General features: G+C 35.6%; 1 protein-coding gene across 27 annotated transcripts in view; it reads left to right on the top strand.

Moving 5' to 3' along the window:
• The window catches only part of KDM4C (lysine demethylase 4C), a 292,096-nt gene that overhangs the window by 166,509 nt on the left and 98,536 nt on the right, over positions 1–27,051 (top strand). For all 27 annotated transcript variants that reach the window (XR_015701120.1, XM_087742689.1, XM_087742692.1 and 24 more), the window contains 3 exons: positions 15,621–15,802; positions 16,674–16,890; positions 17,811–17,887. Coding sequence is in view for 26 of the 27 variants with exons in the window: in XM_087742689.1 (XP_087598815.1) it covers positions 15,621–15,802; positions 16,674–16,890; positions 17,811–17,887 (476 nt within the window). In the remaining variant the exon portion in view is untranslated. The remainder of the gene's footprint in view (positions 1–15,620; positions 15,803–16,673; positions 16,891–17,810; positions 17,888–27,051) is intronic.

Here is a 27,051-nt window from a genome sequence, read left to right as displayed (position 1 = left end):
CTGGATTCACTATTAATACAGAGTCCTTTGGCAGAAATTATTTTTTTTGCACAGTATCACTTGGACATTGAGTTTTGTGTTTTCTTTTTATCAGTGCATATGCTTCTTTATGTGTATATTTCTTTATCATCTGAATGTTTCTTCTACAGAAAAATGATTGAGTTAATTGTTTCTTTGTGGTCTATTTGTGTTAAATTTTTTTTTTACTCTCCCTGAAGCCTTTCCTTAGGTATGTCTGACTTCTCAGTCTCCCATAATAATCATAATAATCATAATAATGATTGTTTTTGTGGAATTAATGCCTAGAGGACTGAGCAGTGAGAAATACTGGGGACTGGAGAATCAATCCCAGAAATTATAGCTCAGGCTGCCAGTTTAGAAAAATAAGTGCAGCAGTACAGTGTGAGCTGTATGTCACACTCAAAATACTAACAATTTTTATGTAATGAACCTTGGTCTTATGCTCAATGCGGTATATTAGCTTGTGGTAATATTATTCTTTTGTATTTAATGCAGTTATATTTCTGCTCACTTAAGCAATAAAAAAGCAAATTCAGCAGAAGGAGCAAGCACACTGACTTTGGATGCACATTGATTGGTCCCAGAGATTTCTTTCCAGCAATATTTGGGCACGCAACATTAGAAACTGTTTTTAGATTGAAGTTGACTAAAATTTCCCATTACCCTAAGTGATATAATGATAGTGTATAGATTGAATTCAGTATGGGTTTCTTTGTATACAGTTTTTAGTGTTTTAAATATGATTCGGAAGTTCAAAGTCATTTTGCTTTCGTTACTTTGTAAGGTAAGGAAACAGAAAGAGAAAACTGTTGTGAATGGAAAGAGTGGCTTGGACAAGAGTTTGATTAGTGAAAATTGCTAGTTTTACAGCTGCAGTTTTCTTTCTGCTATGACATAAAATAAAGCTGCTTTGGTTTTTATGTTCCCTCTCAGCATCCTGTGAGATGTGCTTAATCTGATACTAGTACTCAAGCCATATAAGGCATGTTCAGTAATGTCATAAATAGGTTAGGCATGCTGAAATAGGGAAAAATAACACTTGTAGATGCAATTATGATTCTTTTGCTTCAGAGCTTAAAATGCCAGATTCTGCTTGAAGATTCTTACTTATTTTTGCAAGAAATGTTAACTCTTTTTTTCTGGTGTTACTTAGGAGGTAGAGAAGAATTCATTAATCAATTGATAGAGGCATGTTTATTTTTGCCACATTAGTATTACAATTTGCAGTATTGCTTTCACTCCGATACTGTATTGATCTGGTTTTTGAGTGGAATTTTATTTCTTTAAAAGTACTTCACTCTTGTGTGAGTATGAGTTAATCAAGTACAGAATTTGAATTTTTCATACGTCATCATCTAACATTGGAAGAGACGAGCACTATCTACCACTTGCAACGGTATCACTATGCTAGAAAAATGTGTTTTCTCTCCTTTCCTCTGGTACCGGCATTGCTTCTGTTTAAATTCAATTTTCAAGATTTGATTACTGTAATTAATAAAAATTTCTAGCACTTATGTAGCATGTGGTATCCTGAAGACCCACTGTCCTGGTTTCAGCTGGGATAGAGTTAATTTTCTTCCTGGTAGCTGGTATGGGGTTTTTTTTTCGGGTTTAGGATGAGAACAATGTCAATGATACACTGATGCTTTGGTTCTTGCTAAGTAGTGCTAAGTAGTTGCTAAATGGCGCTCACACTGGTCAAGGACTTTTCAGCTTCCCCTGCTCTGCCAGGTGTATGGGGGGCTGGGAGGGAGCACAGCCAGGGGGGCTGACCCAGACTGGCCAAAGGGTTATTCCGTACCACATGACGTCATGCTCAGTATATGAGCGGGGGGGGGGGGGGGGGGGTAACGGTCGCTGCTTGGGGGGACGTGCTGGGCATCTGTGCGCAGGTGGTGAGCAATTGTACAGTGTATCGCTTGCTTTGTATTACTATTGTACTATTATTGCTTGTTTTTATTATTATTGTTATTATTACTATTACTACTGTTCTATTTTTATTTTTCTTCAGTTATTAAACTGTTCTTATCTCAACCCACAAGTTTTCCCCTTTTGCCCTTCCAATTCTCTCCCCCATCCCACGGGTGGGGGAGTGAGCGAGCGGCTGCGTGGTGCTTAGTTGCCAGCTGGGGTTAAACCACGACACCCACAAAAACTTTACAAAATTGTGGTAGAATCTTTAGTAGGTGTTTAGGAAAGGGAGGTGTTGAAAGGTCAAATATAAGCTTTTCCTGAAAGTCCAGTACTCTTTTCAACCTTGTGGGCTAGCAGCTGTTCTCTAGAAGTGGCAAGAACTGACAACTCTGATTAGTGCCACTAGCAGCTTTTGTCCCTTGACGTCTTTTACAGGCAGCGCTTATCTGCCTTTGAGTGGACACCTACAAATGCCAGGATCTAAGAGTAGACATTATTTTGATTCAAAAGGGAAATACAAAACAGTTCCTCTAACATTTATGCCTCATTTGCTGGACGGTGGTATATGTAGTGATCATTAAGACTCATTGTCCTCTAGATGAACCTTACAACTCTGTGCAGCTTTCTTAGCTTTAAAGTATAATATTTTACCTCTTAAAGGAGTGGATAGAACTGCAGTCTTAGCTGCAGAGCCATGTATAGTTTCTCATTATCAAGTGTGCCAAAATGAAAATGGATTTCCTCCTGCATTAGTGCAGCCTCTCAATAGCCTTCTCAAGGGTAGCTATGGAGTCAGTAGGTGAACTGGGTATGACGTTTGCCAAGGAGACAGATGTCTCTTCTGTAAGGTTATCTTCTGGAGTTGAGCTTCTGTTTCTATAATTATGGTCCAAAGAGAAACACAGAAAACGTATGACTTGCATTTAACAAGGGTTAGTTCCCTGAGGTATTGGTACAGAGGATTGCCTGATAAATTATCCTAATTCCAAGATATCATAGTAGTATTTTTTTTTCCAAATTAAAAAAAATCTAGCCCATAGAGTTATCATTGCCTTTGTCAAAATCTGAAGCTGCTTTGTAAACCATCAATGTTGGAAGTAACTTGATTTTAATGCCAATGGGGTTTTACTAAGTGCTTTTTCTTGGCTGAGAGGTGTGTGTAATATATATTTTTCTAAATGTACAAAATAATTACACTTAAGAAATTGATTCTTGAAGGGAGTTTGAATGCAATTGTTGTCTAGTATATGGAATGTTTATAGGATATTTGTTTTAGTGATCTGTGCGGGGACCGTGGCCTGAAGCTATTAGTTTATAATTCCAATTCAGGCATTGATTTGTCATGTGAATTTGGACCTGTGATAGAGTCTTTCTGTTTTGCATCTTCCATACTTAATTTATGAAGATAAGTAACTACCCAAGGCCTTGGTTCAGTGGAGAACTTCAGCACAATCTTAACTGGAAGCATTCAAGTAACCTGGTTCCTCAAAATTTCACTTGTGTTTTGCCCAGAGGCACTTATGCTGGAATGCTATATTGACATAGGTTAGATTTGTGCTGCCTGAGAGATATAAAATAACTATAAAATATTTTTTTCGCCACTTGGTACTCGTTTTTGTTTCTAGAGTAGCATAAAAGGAGAGTATGTTGGTGAATCTGCTCGGTAATATTTCTAAAACACTCTCTAATATATTTAAGTACTTGGATATTTATTTGACTGTATAGTACTCAGCGGTATGGTCAATGAAGATACATTTTAATTTCTAGAATAAGGAAGAAGTACCAAATAATTCTGTCATATCTCAGTGGCCCTTTTTATTAGTAGGCAAGAGATGCCTGATGATTTGGAGAAAGTTTTCTGTATTTTTTTTTGTACGGATGCACATACTGTCAAGGAGGTTGGACAAGTTTTGTAGAGTGTTTTAGAAAATAGTCAGAATTAGATTGTGTGCTAGCTTAGAAAAGTCTTAGAAGGCAGAAAGAAAACTGGGGAGAAAAAGCCTACTAGGCTAATGCTTTTACACTGATAATATAATGCATGTTTGTTGACTCCAATGGGTAATTGACAAAGGTAGGGACCACTCCAGTGTTGATTTTCAGGGGTCATCCCTTAAGTTTCCAGAGGTTCAAGAGATACTAATTTTAAATAAAGAGGAAGAATTAAATAAAATAATGATTTTGTCTTTTATGGAGAGAAGCATATAGATTTCATTGAATCCTTTATGATACACTAATTTTACATTGTATTGACATCATATGTATAAAATACTGGGATAAAGAGATACATGATCAGACCTTCAGGTTTAAGTAATCCTTAATTATGTGAAATAAATATAAATTGAAATACATATTCTACATTTGGAGTTGGGTAGCTTAAATGAGCTTTGTTAAGCTCTTGAAACTAGATAGCAAACTATGGTGTTTCATTAGTAAATCAGTAAGCATGTGTGTGGATGGCAATACAAGTTCCTAAAAATTCCAATCTAATTTTAGCTATTGATCAAATCTTCTGGCTGGTAAGTACAGTGACTGCAAGCAAATTGAATTAGAATGCAAAGTAAAAATTTTGTTCATTAAAAATTGTAAAAAATTACATGGGGGAATGGAATGGAGAAAGCAGCTGGTAATAAGTCTTTTACAGCTTTTCAAGAGAGCAGATATCTGCCAGTCTTCAGCTTGTAGCCTGTTGTAATGGTTTTGTGCTGACAGCTACATTTTTTGCTGATAGGCTATGCAGTAAATTCCAGCAGGTTTTCTTTTGTTTCTGTTCTGATCTTGATGAGGTGCCTCTTTGAACTAAATTATAAATACAGTGGATATTCTTTAAACTTACACAGTGTAAAGACAGGTGAAATTACTGGAATTGCTATAATGTACATATATATAAAAATGGAAATTATAACACAAATATGCTATATGTATTTCCTGTCGGTACTTCTTACAGATATAAGAACATCTCCCTTTCTGCAGCCTCATGTCCACATTTTAAATACAGCTGCTTAACTAGTGGGTCCCCTTTGAGCTTGGTCTTTAGACATGATAAGTATCTGTACTTCTGGAGTCACTAGGTAATTCATGCTTTTTAGTATCAGTAAGAATTTGTTGTTTGTGCTTCAGCTTAGGTAGCCAGAATTAGTAGACATCTTTGACAATTTGAGCCTTAACTATTAGGACTCATTTCTTCATTCCATATGCACAAAAAGTTCTGCAGCTATTTAGGGAATTCAGTGGATAAAAGATTAATTTTTACCCTTTATATTTGTTTGGTACTTTTATGGTCCACTGTTTGAAGTAGAGAATGATTTTGTTGCAAGAATTAGTAAGCAAACAAAAATGGTAGTTTTAAAAATTTCAGTGCTATAGTCCTGTAAGTCTGGTTTTACAGATTATGTAAATGTAAACTGATTCTCTATGCCATGAGTCCTCAGACCTTTCTGAAAGTTAGTTTATCAGCAGCATAGTAATGTAAATCAAATACATTTTAGTTATTTTGCCATTTGTTAGAGGAAAAAGTTGGGGTCCAGTACAGTCTGACAGGGTCCTTTTAGATATTCCACATGTGGAAAATTCAGTGCCTAATAGAAAATTTACTTACTTGAAGTCAGTTCAAGTTACATGGGATTTTGATTTAGAAGAGTGATACAGGGTGCACTCAAATCACAACACAAGTACAAACTACGTTTAGGAGAGTGTTTCAATTGCAATATATAGTTCAGTCATAATACAATGTGAATTTCATTACTGGTGTCTAATAATATGCTCATTGTCACAATGCTGGATGTTTCCAGTCTCTGGGAAGGAATATGTAGGTTGCAACTGGTTCAGGCCCGTTGTTTTCTTTGTTCATTTGGGTTTTGCCATGGGAGCAAGCACTTTCATAATACTTTCTTCTCATGAGTCACCTGAAACATCACCCTGAGAACGATCAGTATCAAACCAGGTATCTCTTGATCATTCATTGTCCTTGGTATACGTGATGGCTATCACTTGAATGAGGTCTATTTCAATAGACCGTAGTAAATGATCCCTACGTGTATGGGCATCACATATGATTTGAGGCTGCAGCTTTGAGTCTTAAGAACTTATTTTGATTCTCTATTATTATTCTCTAATATTATTCTCTAGTATTGTTACTAGCTGTTCTTAATCACAATGCAGGTTTTCTCTACTAGGTTCTTATTTGTGACTTACACCAAATCAGAAAGCATGTTTTTGCCAAAGTAATCATTACTGCTTTAATGAGTTTTGCTCACCCTCAGGAATATCCTGCTGACTGTGCCAGTCAATGTCAGAGTATAATACACTCTGACTAGGTTCTTTTAGATATTCCATGTGTGGAGGGTTTAATGAATAACACAAAATTTTCTTATTTGAAATTCGTTGAAGTTACATGGGATTTTGATTTAGCAGAGTGATACAGCAATGCACTTAAATCACAGTGAAAGTACAAATTATGTTTAGCAGAGTGTAGCAATTGTAATATATAGTTCAATCACAATGCAAGTACAAATTACATTTGGCAAAGTGTAGCAATTGCAATACACAGTTCAATCACAAAACTAATGTGAATTTCATTATGGAAATCTAATGGTATGCTCTGGAAAAATCAGAGTATCCCAATATCTAAATACATCTTTCAATTCTGTCAAATTTTCTTTTTAAAATTTTTTTTAACTCTGAATTTTTCTGACCTTTCAAAACATTTCAAGATCTGCTACAACTGACGTGTTACACTGTTTTGATATTTTACTTTTTTTAATAAGGCACCACATTAGTTTCTTTTGTGAGCTAAACCTCATCTAATCCAGGAGCTCTTAGACTTAACCTCTAGAGCTCTCATTCAGCATAGCTATCTTTACATGCAATTTTTATGAGAACTGAGGTATTAATTGATAATTCAGCAATTAGACTCTCTAATAAAAAATGTGTACATACTTTACAGTACTGTTACTGTACAGTACCATACCAGAAATTAAATTTCTTGTACAGTAAAAGAAAGTAAAAAGTTTACATTTTCATATTTTGCTATGAAATCTATGGATTTCATTACTGAAAAAATGAAACACAATTTCTCAAACTGAGTTTGCTGATATACTGCAGGAACAGTAAAGTTTTGAAGTTGCAAGTCTTTTTCCCTGACTGACTTTTTTTTTTTATTATTATTATTATTATTTCCTCCAGGACATTTGAAACTATAGATAATGCCTCCCAGGGCTGAGATTATGCTCAACTACCTGAAAAATAACAGATGCTGCTATGCTCTTCATAGCAGAGAATGCTTCTGTACAAAGCCAGGAAACATCAGCGGAACATAACCCCAAGCAGCAAAATCATTGTTGAGATTGGCAAAAGCAAATTGTACTGTATTAGCGTCTATGGCTTTTCACATCTGCTGGGTTAAATCAGCAAATACTGGCAACAGCCCATTCTGCAAATGGCCCAAATGTTTTCCGTCTGAGAATTTGAGTTTAACTTAGTAAGCAAAAACTGTTCAAAGCAATAGTACTGAGTGTTGAAAAAAGTTTGCCACAAACTATTAAACCAATAACATTTGTGAAAGCATTTATTTCATTCACTTACCCACTTGGAAAGCAGCACAGTAACTGTTTATAAGTACTTTGTTATAGAAGGAGTTTCCTTTGTACCAAAACAGATTCTGGGCTATAATTTTCTTTTTGTCTACACAGTTTGTTTTAATGAATTGTTTCAGTTTTCTTAAATATGTAAAGGGATATAGATGCATATAATTGCATTAATGAGAACCGGTATATGCAAAATTACATTACAGAGACTAATTAATCCTATCTAAATATTCTATTCAGAAACATACAAATTATCATACAAATATGATAGCAGGAACTAGTATGGAGTTCGGCATCACTAATCACCTGATAGTATCAGTACCACTATGGCTGAATTATTATATGATACAGTAAGGTTTATAACAACGGTTATGCATTTATAGTCATTAATTGGCTCATCAAGGGTTTCTGCTTTTCTTTTGGAAAAAGGAGCACTTACTCTATCCCCTCTAGGAAACAAAACATTTAACCTCATTATGAATTGTATCTAGTAAAGTAATATTACAACAAAGCATTATACTTGCAGTGAAGTAAAAATGTCCTGGTGGTTCATGGAGAATCACTATCTGTGACTACTGTTAGGGGTGGCAGTAAGGAGGTGTTTTTAAATACATAGGAATATTCTGCATTACATCGGCCTGTTAATACTTTTTTGGGGGTTGGTATTGATTCATTGATCCATTTTAGACTTCAGCATGAATAGGTCATGCAATTACAGCCAGAAACAACAGAAGTTGCAAGAAACAGGCTTCATTCATATAAGAGTATTTAAAAAAAATGGGCATACTAACAGACTTGCATGATAAGCTCTCCTTGGGAGGCTATAAGAGGCAGAAATGTCACTCTTGTTGTGTGAAACCCACTCCACATAGTTATTGTCAAAGCATACCAAAATCAGTGATATATTTAATGATGTATTGGTAAGGTGTTTGAATCCAAGTCGGATATATTGTCAAAGTGTATCCAGTAAAGGGTCTTTGAACTTGGTTTAAACATATGCTCCAACTTTGAAGGTTTACATCTTATCCAGGAGATTTCTGGCTGCTTTAAACTGTAATGCCTAACGCTCTAGCAGAACTCAAATCAGCCTTTTACTTGTAAATACAGTTTAAGTACCAGTACTAAAGAACTGAATTCTGTGTTCCTTGTGCCAGAGTCCGATACTTTCTGACTGGGTTCCTGTAGATGTCCCACAGGAGAAGTATTTAATACCAAATTTACTAGAAGATATTTGATCTTACACAGGATTTTACATTAGCAGAGTGATACAGCAATGTATTTAAATCACAGTTCAAGCACAATATAGCAATTGTACTATACAGTTGGATCACAATGTAAATGTCATTCCCATTACTGGTCTGTATATGCTCACTGTCATGGTGCTGGGTGTTACCATTTTCTGGGAAGGAACATGTGGGTTTAAGTCAGCTCAAACCTGTTGCTCTCTTCAAAGTTCAATGTTAAGTTTTTATACTCTGTGTTGGACTGAGCCATATACACACTTCCCATATTCTGCTCTGGCTGGCTTAGGAAGACATTTGCAATCTTCTGATTAACTCAGGGGAAAAAAGGTTTACACAAACAGCCGATCCACCCAGCTGATACAGCCATTTATCTAAACCAAAGGCCACCCTCTGTTCCCCTTTATGTTGAGATAAATTTGTCTTCCTTTGCAACAGCAATGGGCAGTCACTCCCTAGATTCTTCCCTGAGATTCAAAAGCACAGAGCCCTTACGTGTGTCCTCTGAGCTTTCTTCAGTTTCAGGGGTTTATTGGTCAGTCACGTGATGCATGGAACATTAAAGTGTAAATTAGAGGAACAGTGCCCTGATTTACATACAAAATGTACCTCCATCATCAAGAAGATTTCAAAAGACTTCCAGTGTTTGTTAGGCAGAATGAAGGAACGTCTGCTTAATGATAGGTCCTCTTCCACGTATGGGATGCCCAAGATTTCTTCTTCCGTCCTAGAAAAGGAGTGTGGAGCTCCTTTAAAGTTGTTTAAAGATAAGTTCATCTTGGGGTTTTTTGTTTCTTTCTCTGGCATCAGGGAATTCTTGAAACTCTGAATGATAATTTCACATTTGTTTCCTTTGTCTAACACATCCTTTTTAACGAACCAAATCTTAAAAGGTCCCTATGGCCCTTATTCATTACACAAGGGTGATGTGAAGTTTAATTTACAACTGCAAAGGTAGGGGCTGGTTTGAAATTAGAGTTTATTTTATAATGTACACTTACAGTCATGTTTTGAACTTTATAAGGATGATAGGTTGTAGAAGTTCTATGATATTGAATTTTGTTTCCTGACTGTGACTGATCTGCCTTAGCTATGAGTTTTTGGGGTCATGTCTATGTAGATGTTTCCAGCGGTGCAAGTACAAGTTTTTATTTTTCTTTCTTATACAATGTTCTATTTTTTTAATTTTTTTTTTTTAATTTAGTTTGATTGAATTTTTACATGGTGCAAGATGTGTAGACAGTCCTTTTTAATGTAAAAATGGTTTATTTTGGTGTAGGTTATTTAATTTTCCTTTCATATAATTCCTCAGGCATGTCACTGTCCAGATAGTAAAGGCTTTATGTGATAACCAGAGGATTTTCATTTTTGCAGTTAAAGTAAGGAACTCTACTGTATTTTTATAGTTACAGAGTTTTAATATATCCTGAGAAAGTGTGCTGGGTGCTTCTTCTCATAGTTTCACTTCAAAGTGGAGAGTGAGCACATACATCTTTGTATAGTCAGCCTCTGAGCACCGTGTCTTATCTACTGAAGTTCTCCAGAGACAAATGGTCTCAGGAAAAGAGTGAGTTTGACTGTAAGAAACTGAATCAGATAATTATATTTCTGTTGCATTGTTAAGCAATTCTGAATTCCTTTAAGTAGCACTTATATTTCACTTAAAGCATAACATTTACAATTGAACATGGTGTTGTGTGCAAAGGTGTTCTGCTAAAGAGATGTTTATTTTTGCAGATGAAGTGATGGCCTCGATTTTTGATACAGTATTTGTTGCTATGGGAATAATTACTATAGCTAAAGTAGTGTGTCATGATTCAGATGGAGATTAAACAACAGGAATAGATCAACTGAAGACTTTAAAGATGGTTCTTTGCGTATTTGTCAGTGTGCCTATGTGTTATGCATGAGGGTATGCAATCTCTTGAACAGTGCTCTCAATTGAGCTGCAAATGTATATTGAATTTCCTTGTCATGGCTAGCAGGTTCAATTCTTGTATTTTCTTTTATTCCCTCTGGCAGCAAGATGTATCCTGTACTATAGTTACGTTGATTTGATGTTTCTTTACCAAAGAATATCAAGAATGCATTATTCACTTTTGTCTTGATTAATTCTTAATTTGGAATATAAGTTCCATGCTGAAAAGCTGAAAAAAGCAAATGGCACATCAGAGTTCTCACCAGGGAATTCTGCTACACACCTGTACAGAGTCCTTTTCGTGCACTTACTGGCAGTGAACTGTGAGGAACTGTCAGTGATTTGATCCAGGTTACAGCAGACATAGAAGTCAAGATAGATTTCCTAGCTCCATTTCATGTATTGTACAAAGAAAATGCTCCCCATAGACATATATTGTGTTTCACTGGCTGACCTGAATCTTTCAGATTGACAGTCCTGGGCCATTGGTATCTGCTCTTAGAGTGAGGCCAGTTTATTGCAAAGAAGGTTTGACTCAATAATGATGTGTATTGTAGAGTGTTGTTGGTTGGCAGTGTTGCATAAGTTCATCAAAACTTGAACATTTGTTCATCAAACTTGCTCTACCAGAACTGAGACAACATTCTCAGGCTCTTTCAGAAAAATGCCAATATGTAAGATTTTTTGTGAAACTTCATGTTCATAGTGCTTCATGCAACATTACATACTGGTCTTCTAAAGCAGATTTTTGGAGGGCAGTGTTTGAATGCCTTTCACTGTGGGAACTGATGCTTCCACCATGGTTTTTGCAGATCTTGAGTATTGGGAAATGGCACTGATACATAGTTGAAGTAGAAAGTATGCCTGTTTATGAGAATGGAGCTTCTGAGATGTTCCAGTCAGTATGGACACCACAAATTGTTCCCCACTCTTACTTTGAGAATCCTCAGTTAAGGTGGATTTTGAATGGAGGCAACTGGAGGTTGCCCAGCACTTCTGTACTTCTAACAGAGAAATCTAGTCAAAAAACACTGACCTCACGTCTACCCTGAAACCACAAATACCAAGGTGAGTCAGGAAAATAAATTTATTTTAGGCTAAGTCACTGATTGCTCTTCAGTTATGTAGTAAGTAATGAAAGGAGTCATTGAAGAGAATAAGAGCAAATGAGAAGTACTGGTTAAATAGCAAAAAAATTCTAAAACCCCCTAAAGTTTTCCATTTTTGGGGGGGGACATAAATAGCATAAATAGTACTTTGGAATTATCAAATGGACAAGTGAAGATAGGCTATAAACTGTGCCAATATGGCAGTGTTTTTTACATCAAGTGATTATGTGCTGTATGCTTTCTGTCAAGCAGTTGGAGAGGTGGTTTTTCTTTCCTTGCCTGTTCTGGATAATGAGATTCTCAGTTTTTATTCATGGTACATAACTTCTCTTACTTCATGGAAGCCAGGAAGGTAACTCCACCTGTACAACCTGAGAAGCTGACCTGGAAATTCTTCCTATCAGTGATATTGGTGCACCTTGGAAAAAGCACACAAAGTGAAACTGCCCAAGTTCTTCTGATATAGAATATTTGCATAGAAGATTACATATTCTACCTGGTGAGAAAGTTGTTGAAGGCAGCATTGTTGTCATAATCTGTAATGGGAGTCATGTACCTTGTAACTTTTAATATAAATTCCTTTTGACATTTTATGATTTCAGTGTGTGAGTGGGTGAATGTTGATTATGAGGAGATGAACTAATATTTCTGAAGCCCTTGAAAGATGATAAATTAAGCTCGAGGTTGCCTAGAAATTCTTGAAGAGAACTGAAATTCACAAGCCATATGGTAGTGATAACTGAGGATCAGACAAAGCTTATACCCCTTGAAAACATGAATTCTTTCTATTCTTAATTTTGTATACTGTTAGTGTAACATTCCTTTAAGAAGTACTGGGTTAGCTAGTCTCCCTCTGAAAGGAGGAGGGATATTTTTCCTTTCCTAGCTGTACTTCTGAGCTTGCTTTGGTGGAGAATAGTGAGAGATTACAAGGTGTAATATACAGGAGGATGACATCAGAGAGATTGGGTGCCATAGTTCATGCAAAAAGACTAAGAGACTGCAGTAAGGAGACAGTCATACCTCAAAGGAGGTAAAGTGCATAATTAGAGATGGTAGAGATCAGAGGCAAATGAGGAGGGTTTGCTTCTAGTCAATAAATAACTGGATGTAGTTGCTCTAAACATATTGTAAAGGAGAAAATAAATTTATTAAAATAGTGTTAAATTTTTTGGAGGTTGTGGAAGATGCAGTCTGGTACATCTACATATGACACTTTGTCCCTGGCTTCATTTGGAATGAGGTTTGAAAATAAACACAAAGCTCTTGAAAGCAAGAAAATGTTGTAAGAGTGCTGCCAGCTTTATTCCTGGCTCTTGCATTCTTTTCACTGCTTTGGTCTGGAAAGGATTTGTAAAGATCATACAAGAGAGAACTGAAATTGTGGAGTTTATGTGTAATTAAGATATAAATATCATTCTCATCAAAAGTAGAACCAATATGGTCATGAACTCAGCAATGTGCTGGAGGCAGTGGGAAACCAGAGTACTATGTGAGAGAACTAGAGCTATCGTCCTGTAATTGATTCCAGTGCTGGAAATCCAAAGATAGTTTTTTGACTAAAGAAGAGCATAATAGGCTGAGGTTCAAGGTGAAGACTTCAACCCTCATGGGAGAATTATTCAGCCGTGATAAGGAGTGGTGCAATCAAAGGATGTCAGTTTCAAAGTGGATAATAGATATGGAAGATGTAAGTTACAAACCTTCAGAACAAATTTTGTGTTCCTCTTTGTTTTCTTCATAAGGCACAATCAAGCCCTGAATTCTCTGTGAGGTCACAACTATAGTGAAAACATTTAAAATAATGACAGTATAAGCTTCTGAAAGAAAATAATGTCAAAAAAAGAATTCAGAAAATAAGTTAGCAAGGATGAAGCTGCTTGTGAGACTGTTCTGTAAGGGAAAATTTAAATCGATAGAAATGGAACTAGAGGCATAGATTTGAAAGGTATTTATTTTACAGTTCTGGAAAATTGCAAGCAATGGAAAAAATATGATTAGATGATGTTTTTAACTAAAAGCTTAGTTAAGCTTTTAACTTAAAAAGTAAGTAATTCAGAAAGCTATAAAAGTGATGCCGGCATTTTATATTTTCACCTCTTCCTTGTGTTCAGCTATTTCTTCACTGCTATTCTTTTGCAGCTACATTATACACCATAAAGCTCTGCTACTGAATATTGACTTGGTGACAGCTTTTTTGCAGGTATTTTGTATTTATCCTTCTACCTGGATTATTGGCACATGTTTATTGAATTGATATTAGTTCTCTTGAGAGACTATAAAGAACGGAATAAAATTCACGTGCAAGATACATTAATTAATTTATTTTTGCTACATTTGGCTTGCTTGTAGACAAATACTTTAAAACATATTTTATTCAACACTGATAAAAATGCTATCAACTTTATAGTGCTTTTGTAGCAATGCGTGACAAGTTATCATAGGAGGAGACCCATAAAACCTCTGCTTTTTGGTAAGGTGGATGAAGGCAGTCATGGGCTGAAGGAATGTGATGATTCAGCTTAATGTGCTTCATTAAACATTTCTCTGTTGTTGGAAATTTCTTCTGAAACAAACAATTTTTCTTAAATACATCATTAGAAAAGGACTGTATGCTATAGACCTTTTTTTGTTATCTGAAAGTTCTATTCAATAACTTTCCACATTTTCCTTCCCACATTCACATTATTTTAATTATTGTAATTGACACCTAGATGCCTTCTCATTGATCATGAAAGATTTAATAGGCACTGTCCACTTGAATGAACAGAACCACAGACCTCGTCATTAATCAGAGCACTGTATAAGGACCCAATTCAGAAAAATATACTTAATATCTGTCAGCAATGCTTTCCTCTCTAGAATGAAAAGACATTTTCCTCCTCATAATCTGTATATTTCGCAGGTGGCAAAGTCCCTAGGTTGCCTTGAAGATATCTTGAGATTTCCAACCAGCTAAAACATGTGACTGGGCTGAAATTCTGGTGTTAACAACTGGATCATTAATAATTATGCTATTGATTTCACTGGGGCAAGGGTTTTACTTAGACCCAGTGTCCTTTTCACAGCTTTTACTTTTCCACATCTTTCTCAATAGCAAATGACTACATTTTTAGATTACTCCTATTGAATAAGCTATTTCTCTTTGAGTTTCAGTCTGCTTTTATTTCCCAGCTTCTGTAGAGGCTTTTAGTTTTATAAAGTCAGCTGTGTGGAGTCCTGCACAGAAACACTGCTAATAAGTAAAACAAACTTTTCCAACATCCAGAACAGATCACTGATATTACCAAATAATATTTTCCATACTGGGATCCAGCATGCATGTCCAGCTACATCTTAGATGTGATTGTTCCCCATTACTCCCTGGCTGTAATGTTTGTCTCTTGTCATTTTCCCTTTGGAAAATGAGTGTCATTTTTCCATAAAGAGTTGAGAGATGCCATGGGTGAACAGAGTGATTTGTCTGGTGCTGCTTGGCAGGATGCAACGTGTTCCATCTGTAAGGAATTCCGGGCAGAGTCCATGGTAGGGGTAGAGGCTGGAGGAATTAAGGAGTGGGAGAGTGAGATGTAATGTTGTGAATATGAATACAAATTGTAAACAGTAGAGCTAGTGGCATACTTTCTTATGTTGTATATGGAGCACTCAGCTGATGACACAGGTGTCAAAGCACTTTTTTATGTGCTTGTCCTGATGCATAATTCTTTTAGACTTCCGCATTTGTATTCACACTTCTTACAAGATTGTTTTATCTTCATTGTTAGCACGTGACAAAATCATCGTTGTTTGTCTTCATTCCAGGACTACAATTAACCAATTGTTTGTTTTCTTTAAGAACTGCCTGAGACTGCCTTAATTGAAGAGAAAGTTCAAGAGACAGAGACATGGGCCAGGCCTCTGGTCTACCTTTGGCAGACAAGAGTACCCAATTTCAATGCTGAAAAAGAATACAATGCAGCTTGTGCAAAAAAAGAACCACACTGTGCCATTTGCACTCTTCTCATGCCGTACTACAAGGTAACCAAGATCCTAACAGCTCCATCTCCGGGTGAAGTGTGAAATAGCTACCCAGCTATTTCATTTTCAGTAAAGTAGAAATAAGATAAGCTCATGCATTTGATTTGTATGAGAAGTAAATAAAGTCACTATTGTTAAAATTAGAACTGATACTCTGTTCGCCTGCTTTTATCCTTGGCTGCAGACAGTGTACACCTTCTACTAGGGTTAGTGTAGGATTGGTGTTAGTCTATGTGTGCTTGCCCTTGAAGTTATACTTTTTCAGGTGGTGAATCTACACAGGTTTGTATCTTTTAGCTATTTCCTTATATGTCCATCTTCAAATGCTTTTTATCAGAGCCTCTTCTGTGTCTCCTTCCTGGTGTTGAAGAAATAAGTGTTTTCACAGTACTTAGGCCTTCTCAGAAATAATATTCCCGTAGAGAGAGTCTAATGCAGAGCAGAGTTTGATACTGGCTTGAGGAATTCCTGTGTCAAATGTCAGCTAAAAATCCTGTCATAGCACTATGGTACTAATTCTGAAGCTGCTAAACTGGAACCCCCTCAGCACGGGAACTAGGAAGAAAACTTTTATTGCACTGTACCCAGTTAAAGGGCTCAAAGGGAGACAGAGGTACAGTATCACTGAACACTGCTGCAATCATACCAGTTTGCAGGCTGAGTGCTATTCTATATTTCACAGTTATTTGAACACTCAAGGAACTATAGAATGACTGTGATAAATACCTAGAAGCAGTTAATTTTCTCGTAAAACTGTTACATTGTTAGTGCAAGAGCTGGGAGGGGACAAGTCATTTCATCATTGTCAAAAGGAAGAGTAAATAAAACTTTCCTTTCTTTTACTTAAATATAAATTTTGTTTATTTTCCAGCCAGACAATCATGATGAAGAAAGTCCTACTTTTGGGGAAGCAAACTCAGCAGAAACATTGATGGCTGAAAATGAAAAGACTAAACCTCTTATTCCAGAGATGTGTTTTATTTATAGTGAAGAAAACACTGAAAACTATCCATCAAATGCCTTTATTGAAGACGATGGAACAAGTCTTCTGATTTCCTGTGCAAAGTGTTGTGTACGGGTTCATGCAAGTAAATAAACTAATTGTTCAGTTGGCAGAAATGTAATTTCAAATTTTGTTTTACTGATACATAATAGTTAACTAGGCTTCTAGTATGTCTCTAAAAGTACTTGAAGAACATTTTCATATGCAATGCTTCAATCACTGGCTACATTTTTTAAAAAACTGTTATATTTTCTATTACTTGTTAATAATTGCTGTGAAAATAGTGAAGAATTAACTTTTCTGTAAACTTTCAATAATCACAAACTTCTGATTCTTCTTTCAATTCTGAGCTATTAAATTCCTCTTTTACCTCTCATATTTTAAACCACTGTGTGATGTTAGTATGTCTTTATTAAGTAGCCAGGGTGAAATCATGCTGGATTTGAGGACTTGTGAATATTGCTGTTGACTGTAGATACGCAGTAATTTCATTCACCTTGCATTCGTTTTTATTTCAAGAGTGACTGATGAATGCACGGCTTTTCTGCAGTATATTCTACAGACAGTAGGACTGGAGAAGTTAGCTCTAAGAAGTCCATGTGGATTCTTACATGGAAGTGCAGTATAATTGCATAGAATAAACGTCAGTACGTTAGTTCAAACTGTATGTTATTACTGCAGGGAGAATTGGTGACTTGCTGTTGAACTGACAGAAAATAATAAATTCCCTGGGGCTTGTTTTTTTGGGTGTTTGGGGTTTTTTTTATTGCTCGTTTGTTTTGGTTTTGTAGATTTTTATTTTTTTTTTTTTTTTTTTTTTAGTTTTGGGAAGAGTGTGTGTCTAATTTACATTTCATAGACTATGGAATTAACAGTAAGTCTAGATTGGAGAAGTCTCCTTGGTCACAGGAAATGTGTTTTACTAGTGTTTGTATGTAGTTGAATTGTATGACATCATAGACAGAAAAGCAGAATATATTAATCAATCCAGTTCTCTTATTCTAGGTTGCTATGGTGTTCCTTCTCATGAAATCCATAATGAATGGTTGTGTTCTCGATGCAGAAAAGAAGCCTGGACAGCTGTAAGTTTCACACATTGCTTGGTTATCTAACACATTAGAGATTAAGGAAAAAAAAGAAAAAGAAGTACATACATGATTGCATGTGGAATGTAGCCTGTGTATTTTTTCTGAACACACACTTGCTGGGGAAAAATTATTTGTAAAATATGAGTAGATTTCAATGTAAAATGTAATAACATTTTGATAGACAAACTTCGAGTAGGTTTATCCACTCAAGAAAAGGATTGCCTAACAGAATATACTTGTGTGTAAAACATTGTTCATCACGGTTCAAAACTGAAAATTTAAATGCACATTAGAGAGAGAAAAAAATGAGATTTCCTCTAAATATTTTAGACTTTTGGTATGTACATGTGAGCAGCTGGAGAATAGAGAAAGGCAAAGAGAATAATAAATTACAATCAAGACTGAAATTGTTCTTTTACAGCATTTAAGGTTTACTGAGCTGTATAAGCACAAAAAGGTTTCACTTGTGAAGCTCCTAAAAGCCTATTATTTTATTTTTGAAAGAAGTATAAAATAGTTTTATACAGCAAGGAATAAATAGGCAAGTGATCAATAGTTCATAGAAACCCTAAACATATACTTTAAAAAAAAAAAAAAGTTTAAAATCTTACATTTCACCAATCTATCAGTTGCCCTGCTAAGTCATCTAATATTTGCATTCCTTAAAACAGCTTGAGGAAATGTGATAGTCAGTTTTGATGGCAACATAGCTTTTCTTCATTCAGTTGTTGAATTAAAAGCAGTTATTTCAGGTGCCTTAAAAATGTAAATCCTTAAATGACATCATAAAATTTTTAGATATGTTGAAAAAGAAATGAGAATTCAAACTACTGGAAAATACAATATCGCTTTGTCAAACATCACTTCTTGCAATTATGAAAGTCACCTGTAAGAAATTCACAATCATAGCATTAGCAAACTGAAAGTAACAATAAATATAAACACGTTGATTTTCCTTTTGTACACTGTCAGCATTTTAAGGTTCTTTTGTGAATGCTAAGACTTAAGGAAACAAAAGAGGAACTGGTATTTTTAATCCACATATTACCTAAGCTGGGGAAAACAAAAGGAAAAAAGTGAGTTAGAACTGCTCATTACAAAGATATGGTCCATCTATAATGTTTAGTCCTGTGCTCTCTCAGTGAATAAGTATTAAAATATTTATTGAATCAATTTCTATCTCTGTAATGTGTTCTTATTTTAGTAGGAAAGGCATTCTTACTAGGTAAAATCCAATTTTCGTCTTTCATTGGTAACCAGAAAAACTTATTACAGCTTCCTTATCAGACAATCATGAGTTTCAGGATGTCCTGAACTACTTTTGTGACGACTGTTCTAGAGTAAGGGGAAGGTCGAGGGGAAAAGCGTAAGTCTGTGCTAGCAAGTGACAGGTTACCATTAACTCAAAACCTAATTATCAGTTAAACAGGGTTAGAAAGCCCTGCTACTCTATCAAAAAGTTTTGTTAATTTCTTTTGAGGGGAGATACAGCTACGATGTGCAAGTATGGGAATTCTAAGTAGAGCGTTCTTATCCATGAAATACCACGTATGACAGCAATAGGACTGAATCAGATGCTTTTGTTAAAAACACCAAAAAATTTAGAACATTGCCTTGGAATCTGATTTTAACTGCAATATAACAGTAACATATTAGTGGAGAAATTTGGAGAGAGTCTTTATCTTTTGACTATAGTGCATTTTTAAAAATCAAAAGTCACTGAAAAATAGTAAAACAAAATTCAGTCTTATCATTTGTTACTGCTGTGTTACAGAAAGGATTCTAAAATTGTTCCGGGGCTCTAATGTTATTTTACAAATGTTCTTGAAGAAGAGCACATTCAGATAGCGCAGCGGTGGGTGAAAGATAAGAACAAAAATAGTGAGATAATGACTGTCTGACTCATTTATTTTCACTATCGGGCAATAAAGGGGGAATTGGGAAATATGATAGAAAGAGGAAAATGTTGGGGAGAAGATTGAAGCTTGACTTGACTGGGATTTTTCTTTGACAGACTTTTAGGGGAAAAATTCGCACCCAAGGACAGCGTTAATGTGAGAATTATGCACATTTTACTGAATAGGTTTAGTTTTATTCTGTTATGATGCGTATAAGTTTCTGAAAATAAGGAAGATCTGAATTTTAGGGAAAGTACTTTTTGGCCAAAGTATTTGAGGAGATGAGATGAAGCAGTGGAAGAGATATCAAAAACATACAGAAAATAACTCAATGGAAATTTTACGTAAAGAGGTTTTAGTATTGGATTTTTGGAAAAGCACACTCTAGGAACTGGAGAGAAGACTCAGTGGATTTCTGGAATTTTATGTGTTACGTAACAGGAGGGTGATAGGAGTGAAATGAAGCACCATTTTCACCGAGCAAAGGCTAGACAGTACGTGTTGCCCACTTGGACAATTTATTTAATGTAAGCTTTGGCTATCATATATTTAACTGAATTGCTGTGATTTTGTGTGTGTATTGATTACTGTACAGCTAAATTGTTAGTGCTGACAACTTCATCTTTCTATAGCTCTGATTTGGTAACCTGAGTGAAATGAATTTATGCCCCAAGAGAGCTCTTCATTAAGATATGTTTGTGGAATACAATTCACATTCTTAATGTCCTAAGTTGTCATTCAGTTGGGAAGTTTTAATGAAATGTTGAAGATTGAATAGACCCTCACTAGTATTAAATTTACTTAAAACTTGTCCTCCATGGTCTGCTATCTTGTATTCTTTGTTATTACATGTCGTTCACATGTCCATGTGAACTGTTCATTGTCAGCTGGAAGACATAGGAGTGATAGACAGTAGGCCTCTGCTACCTGAGTTAAATAGCAAAAATCCAGCAGTTTCAAGGATGTGAATAACTCTGTTATTTACTCATATGTGAATGATACCCAGTTCACTTTTTCTATTTTTAATAGTAGGGTCTTTCAAAACTCTTGAGATGCTGGAGCAATCTCAGAACTATCAGTGATTATCTCTGAGAGTTTGCAGAACTTAACTGAGGTGCCAGCAGCCTGGAAAATTTCACATTGCTTTTAAAAAGGCAGGAAATGGGTGACCCAAGGAATTATGTGGCAGTCAACCTATCTTGGATTCCAAGAGAAATACGAAACAAATGATGAATCTATCAATTTCTAAACACCTAGACAATAACAGAGTACAAAGTGATATGCATTTAAGAACAAACCAACTATTTTTTTTCTCTGACAGCTGATGGGAGTAAGGAATAAGCAGAAGATTTCATGCATCCTAACTTTCAGACGCTTTTGATAGTGTTTTAAATTCTGATATTCAAGTGACAGTAGAGACACGATGTGAATCAAGAGTTGCCAAACATGCAGGAATATGGATTTGCTTTCAACCCCCAGTGTCTCAGGCCATCAGCCATCATTCTCATCAGACTCTTAAAATCACTAAGAGAGTGGTAAATTTCTGTGCATCATTTGCTGATTACTTTTCATGTCCTTATGGAACACACACGGAAATCTAGACTATTCTACTTTAAGCTGTTTAAGATGATTGTACAGGAGATGGGGGAGTATACTTCATGTGAAGCTACCACGGTGTTAAACTTATGGAATATATCAAAGGCTTTTTTCGCAACTGTCAAATGTGTTTCAGGTATTATTCAAAATATTATTCAAAATATTATTTTCTTCAGTTATTTCAATATTTCAGTGAAGCAAAAGGATTAATAAGAAGCATTCCTGATGCATTTTCCATAAGTACCAAGGACCTTGGGCATTTTGTAGGCTGGGATTTACTAATTTGGGTTAGGATTACTATTTTGGATTGGATCTAATTACTGTTTTGGATTGGATCCTACTATTTTGTACAATAATAGTAATATTACTGTATCGAACAAATGCTGTAAAATAAATCATATGAAATTCAACAGAGATAGGTACAATACTTAGAGAGGAGTTATCAGTTATGCACATATAAGACGGGAGTCCTTACCTAAGCAGTGGCTCCTGCTGCCAGCTGCAGTTGTGACCACTCTGGTCACAAACTGAACATAAGTCATCAGTTCTACAGAACCTGAAGCATCACACCAGGATGTTTAAGCCTTCTACTGGAAGTAAAGCCTGAAAAACACATGGAACAATCTTTCTGCTCTCTTCAGCTTTGATGAGAGCCCAGCTGATGAACTGTGTCTAACAGTGAACGCCTGTTTTTCAAAAAAACATGAGCCTGAATGGGATGGAAGAAAACGAAGAGGTGCAATTGAAATTGCAAAAAAACAAACCCAAAATTCTTTTAATTGTTTCTGATAGACCTCAATCATTCCATAAGGAAGGACTGAAAAGAATTAATCTTCTTAATATAGCCAGGGGAAGACAGAAAGGAAATAAGTAGCATTCTCTCATGTAAAATTATATGTGTATGGCAAAGAGGAACACAATCAATTGCCATTCTCTCATTTTAGGGACAAGATGACTCGCAGCAGCTTTAAACTGCATCAGTAGAAGTTTCTGTTAATACCAGGAAATTTTGTGAATTTTTATTTCTAAAAATAGTGAGCTACTGGAATAGGATATATAGAGATTTTGTAGAATCTACTCTTTCACAATTTTTAAAAACATGTTGGACAAACATTTGTCAGGGATAGTTAAGAAGACTTGATTGTGCCTTAAGGCAGAAGGATAAAATAGACACTGAGGTTTCTTTTTTTCTGTCGTTCTCTTTTGCCTGTTTGAACAGTATTATTCATTGCAAAGCAATGTGACTGTAGTTCTCTTTGGAGAAAAAATCATCAGTTTCATATGCAACTTAAATTTATTAGTGTATTTTTGGTTGTATGGAACCTCATTGCTGACATCAGCATGATTAAGAATTGCTGATACTTATTTGGGTCCTATTTGTCATTTTAGGATCATGTTTTTATCTCTTCAGAATTTGGACAATAACCTTAGGTTATCCTAACAGCTTTGACTTCAAAACAGTACAATACTTTTATCTAATCTTAGCATTATACTTAAGATAAATGTCATTCTCTTTTAACCAATCTTCTGTACATCTATAAAACAAAGACAACTTAATTGAATATACTGCTGCCCAGAGTACTACTTTCGCTTTTAAAAATCTGCAGTTTAGGTTAGCTGTGCCAACCTGCAGCTGAAAGTTTCATGCTACCTTTGAGTAATATGCATATGTTTCTTTTATGAATCAGTTTTTTAATTTGTATAAATTTTTCTATAGCTATTGTTATACATATGATATTTTAATTGTATTTTAAATTGCTGTGTAGTACCATAAGTCTCTCTGGAGAAGGAGACGTAATTAAAGAAAATCACTTATTTGCAGGACCTTTTTTTACTGTATGCAATATAGAGTGAGTGTATTTTACATTCCAACTAACATGGTTCAGACTTCAAGTTTCTACATGAAGCAAATGAAAAAGATCATCTAAATTCTTGTTCAGGATAAGCATTCCTAAAACTGCAGCTGTTGCAGAAGATGTGAAACTGAGATTTGACTCACTGTAGGAATTATATATCCACATGCCTTCAAAAATTCAATTCTTGCATTAGAAGAGTGCACAAAATGAGAAGGTTTGGTTATCAGAAAATACCTATTCCCTGAAGTTCCAGCTTCTCGAATGTCTGAAATTGTTTTCCTTCCTCTTCACATTGATTCCTAGAAGGAGGAGATTTAGCTGAGGAAGACCTGTCTGAGGAATTTGCTTCTGGGTGAGGCTTTAAATCCTGAAGGGAAGGTTGAGTGGAAAACAAGGAGAAAGAAGAGTTTTGTGCAGTGGAAAATAAAATGGAAGTTATGAAACATTGGTACAAACCTTGGTTCAAAGTTCAGAATTAATTTCTTAGGAGGGAAAGTTCCTTCTTATTCCTCTGCTTACGCAATTAAGTATTGGTTTTAGTTCTGTTAAATGATACTTTCTTAAACTCCCGGCAGTTATGTTAACTTTATAGAAAATTTGGTCTCTACTAGGTTTTTGTATATCAGTATGATTTTGCAAAGCACTGAAATGTGAGAGCACTACAGAAATGAGAGCTGCGTTAATAGCTAAATGAAATTGTTATTATGTGTGAATCTCAACTATGAACATCATTAAAAGATAGAAATAGAAAAATGCCTCCGTGGACTCAGATTTACAGAGCCAGACTTTTCTTTGATGGAGATTCCTGTTTATATGATCAGAGGAAACTGCTTTTGAGATTCAGAAGCATACTGTTTTCTTGCAGTTGCAGCCTCTCTAAGTAACTGAAATAGTATGCTTTACAACATTTTATGTCAATTTTAACCTTCCAGGATGCACTTGGATCCATGATAACATAACATATCTTTATATTCTGCTAGATACTAGGTCCTGTTTGATAATGATTATTGACAGAAGACTGATACCGAATTTGTCTATGCTAATGGACACAAAATAGCTATAAATCAATCCCCCAAAACAATTAAAAAATCAAATAATATTAAATAAGTCATCTGCATGGCTCCTGAAAATGTAACTGTATTCATACAAAGTGCCTTGATTGAGAACAAATGCATCATTAATCTTAAATGCTTCAGCTAAAGAAAACTAGTGAAGTCAGGAAGAATAATGACTGGCATTATAGAGAAGGCAATGTACTGTACAATGTGCAAGGATGTGGTCACCTAGTAGCTATAGTATATAAACCTAAGTACCTTTATTATTTAGAGGACAAAAAGATTTGGGACAGGAAAGAGTTAGAAAGAAGAACAGGTAAGGAAACAGGTAAATGCGCTTCAATGCCTTACTTCATAGTAACCTAGCTATTAATAAGGCTACTAAGGAAGCTGCATGACTTTTCACACTTTATTCTAACCCTCCATAGCACTCCAGAAATAGTTCAGCTCCTAACCTGGTCAGTTGGCACTGATTTTGAGAACAGATCCTATGTTGAACAGCAAGTGTTAAACATCTTAGCATTTTATTTTTTTTTCGTAGATGAGCTTTTTTGTGCTTTATATTTTACTACTGATATTCAGACTTTTGGTTTGTTTGTATTTTGTGGTTAGAGTAGCCCATTACTACAGTTGAAGGATTTTTTTGTTTCTTTTTTTTTTTCCCAAAGCCATCAGAAAAGTGACACATAAGAGCTTTCCACATTTCAGCTCAGAAACTGCCCTATTTCACCCAACTGAAAATAATGATTTCAAACAATCTTTTTATAGTGGTGCCTTTCTCACTGATACAGTGTCATCATTTCCATTATAAACTCCTGTTTTCAGAGCCTGATAACTGCCAAAATTAACTCATTACATGTGAGTTGGTATACAGTGTCTTAATTTTCAGACTGATTTTGCTACCAAGCTTTAAAAGCATTTGGATATTGTTAATAAAAAGAAATTATTGGCCATGAAAATTTGGCTATAGTAGGAAAGGTTAAAACCTTAAGTTTTCCATGTTTTTTCTTCTTTCTTTTCAGAAAAGTAAGGTCTGATTTATTTTTTTTTAATTTTTATTTTATTTATTTTTAAAATCTGGGTTGTCCTAAACCTTCTCTGCAAAAAGGTGACTTACTGGGAGAATTACTTATAAATGCTCATGGTAACCATGTGTGGACTCAGCGGTGGCGAGCATGATATGTCTTTCTTATTTTGGTATTAGTCTAGTAACAGGATATGTATTGCTTGTAAAAACGAGTCTTTGACACAACATATTTTAATATGTTTGTAAATACTGAGTTTTCCTGATGCTGACACAGAAATCAAATTGAAGACTGTTAAAGCTGGAAAATATGTTTTTAACCTAAGGGCCATAATGCTCAGACTCAAGGTCTATGTTGACCTTGGATTCCCTTCATTGCAGTTCACCAAGTCAACCTTTGCCACTGATATCCATGTGAAAAGGCCTGATAGCTTTGGGCACCTCCAGGTGTGTCGGTATTATCATCTTACCAAGGAAGGGGGTTGTCCATTCCCTGGAGGGCGAAGCAGGATTTCAAGCAGTTGCAGCTTTGAATCTGGCCCTGCTTGGAGCTGGGATTGGACCACAGAACCTCCACCAGCCTCGTCCAATCTAAATTTGTCCTCAAAGACCATACCTGATCTCCAGAAGTACTGCTGCAAAATCATTGAAGGGAAAAAAAATCCTGGAAGTAGCTAGTAGCAGGATATTCTGGCCTGCCCAGTTGCTGTTAGGCTGCTTTCTTGAAGATACAAATTTTCATCTAATGATGTTCAGGTTTAAAGCTAATATTTACTGTCACATCCAAACATTGTCTTATAATAATGGGAATAATCCTACATGTATTTTATCAGTAGACATACCATCATTCCATTTTTGCTTGTGTGTTTGCTAAGCGTTTAGCCTCATCGTTATCCTCTAGCAGTGATTTTCACAGTCTCATTATATTTTGCAGGAAGAATGATCAGTTTTCTATTTTGTACCTGATTTCAATGCTTATTTATTTATTTTTTAAAACAGCTAATCTCATTCCTTTTGACTTCACTTCAAAGGGGAAGTTGCCTGTAATATTTCTTGTCTGGATACTTGGGAACAGTCACTCTTTCTACTGTAAACATTTTCTAAAACTGAGTGACCAATAACCACTATTGCAGGAAGTATTTCATGTTCAGTAATGTAACAGATTCCATTTCATACTTTATACGTGTTTTTTTTTAACTCAGATTTGCACATTCTAGTGAGAAAGGCCACGTAGGCCCCCCTGCCTGTGTTTTGATTCTTATTTCAGTCTCAGCCCCGCCAATTCCTGCTCCTACTCTGGCTGCAGAAATCTCTCCCTACTCCCATTCCCCATCTCACCGCTCTTCCATGTCCTTTTCCAAGTCTTCTTATCCCAGCCAACTCTCTCCTGCTTTTTGCATTCTTGCAGATCACTGTTCTCAATAATGCTATGTCATGGACGGCACAGCAAAAGACTACTTGCTCTGTGTGTTGTTGCCTCAGCCTGGAATGACCTGGGAGGTCCAATTGCAAGGAAATTTTTGGCCATCCCTGAATCAAGGACAGAGCAGACTGAATGTTTGTGGGATTAGGCTACTAAAATGTAGAAATTCAGTAGCTGATGAGTTGTGAACTTTAAATTCTCAAAGGTGGATGTCTTGAACAGATTTGAATGCATCTGAAAGAGTAAAATGTTCATCCATAGCAGGTGTGGCCACCTTCAGTTTCAAGAACCTACTTGAAGCTTGCA

Source organism: Nipponia nippon, unplaced genomic scaffold (genome assembly GCF_047370975.1).
Source record: "Nipponia nippon isolate SJK-2023a ecotype South Korea unplaced genomic scaffold, ASM4737097v1 scaffold_8, whole genome shotgun sequence".
In the NCBI taxonomy this organism is placed as follows: Eukaryota; Metazoa; Chordata; class Aves; order Pelecaniformes; family Threskiornithidae; genus Nipponia; species Nipponia nippon.
This window is presented reverse-complemented; position numbering and strand designations above follow the sequence as displayed.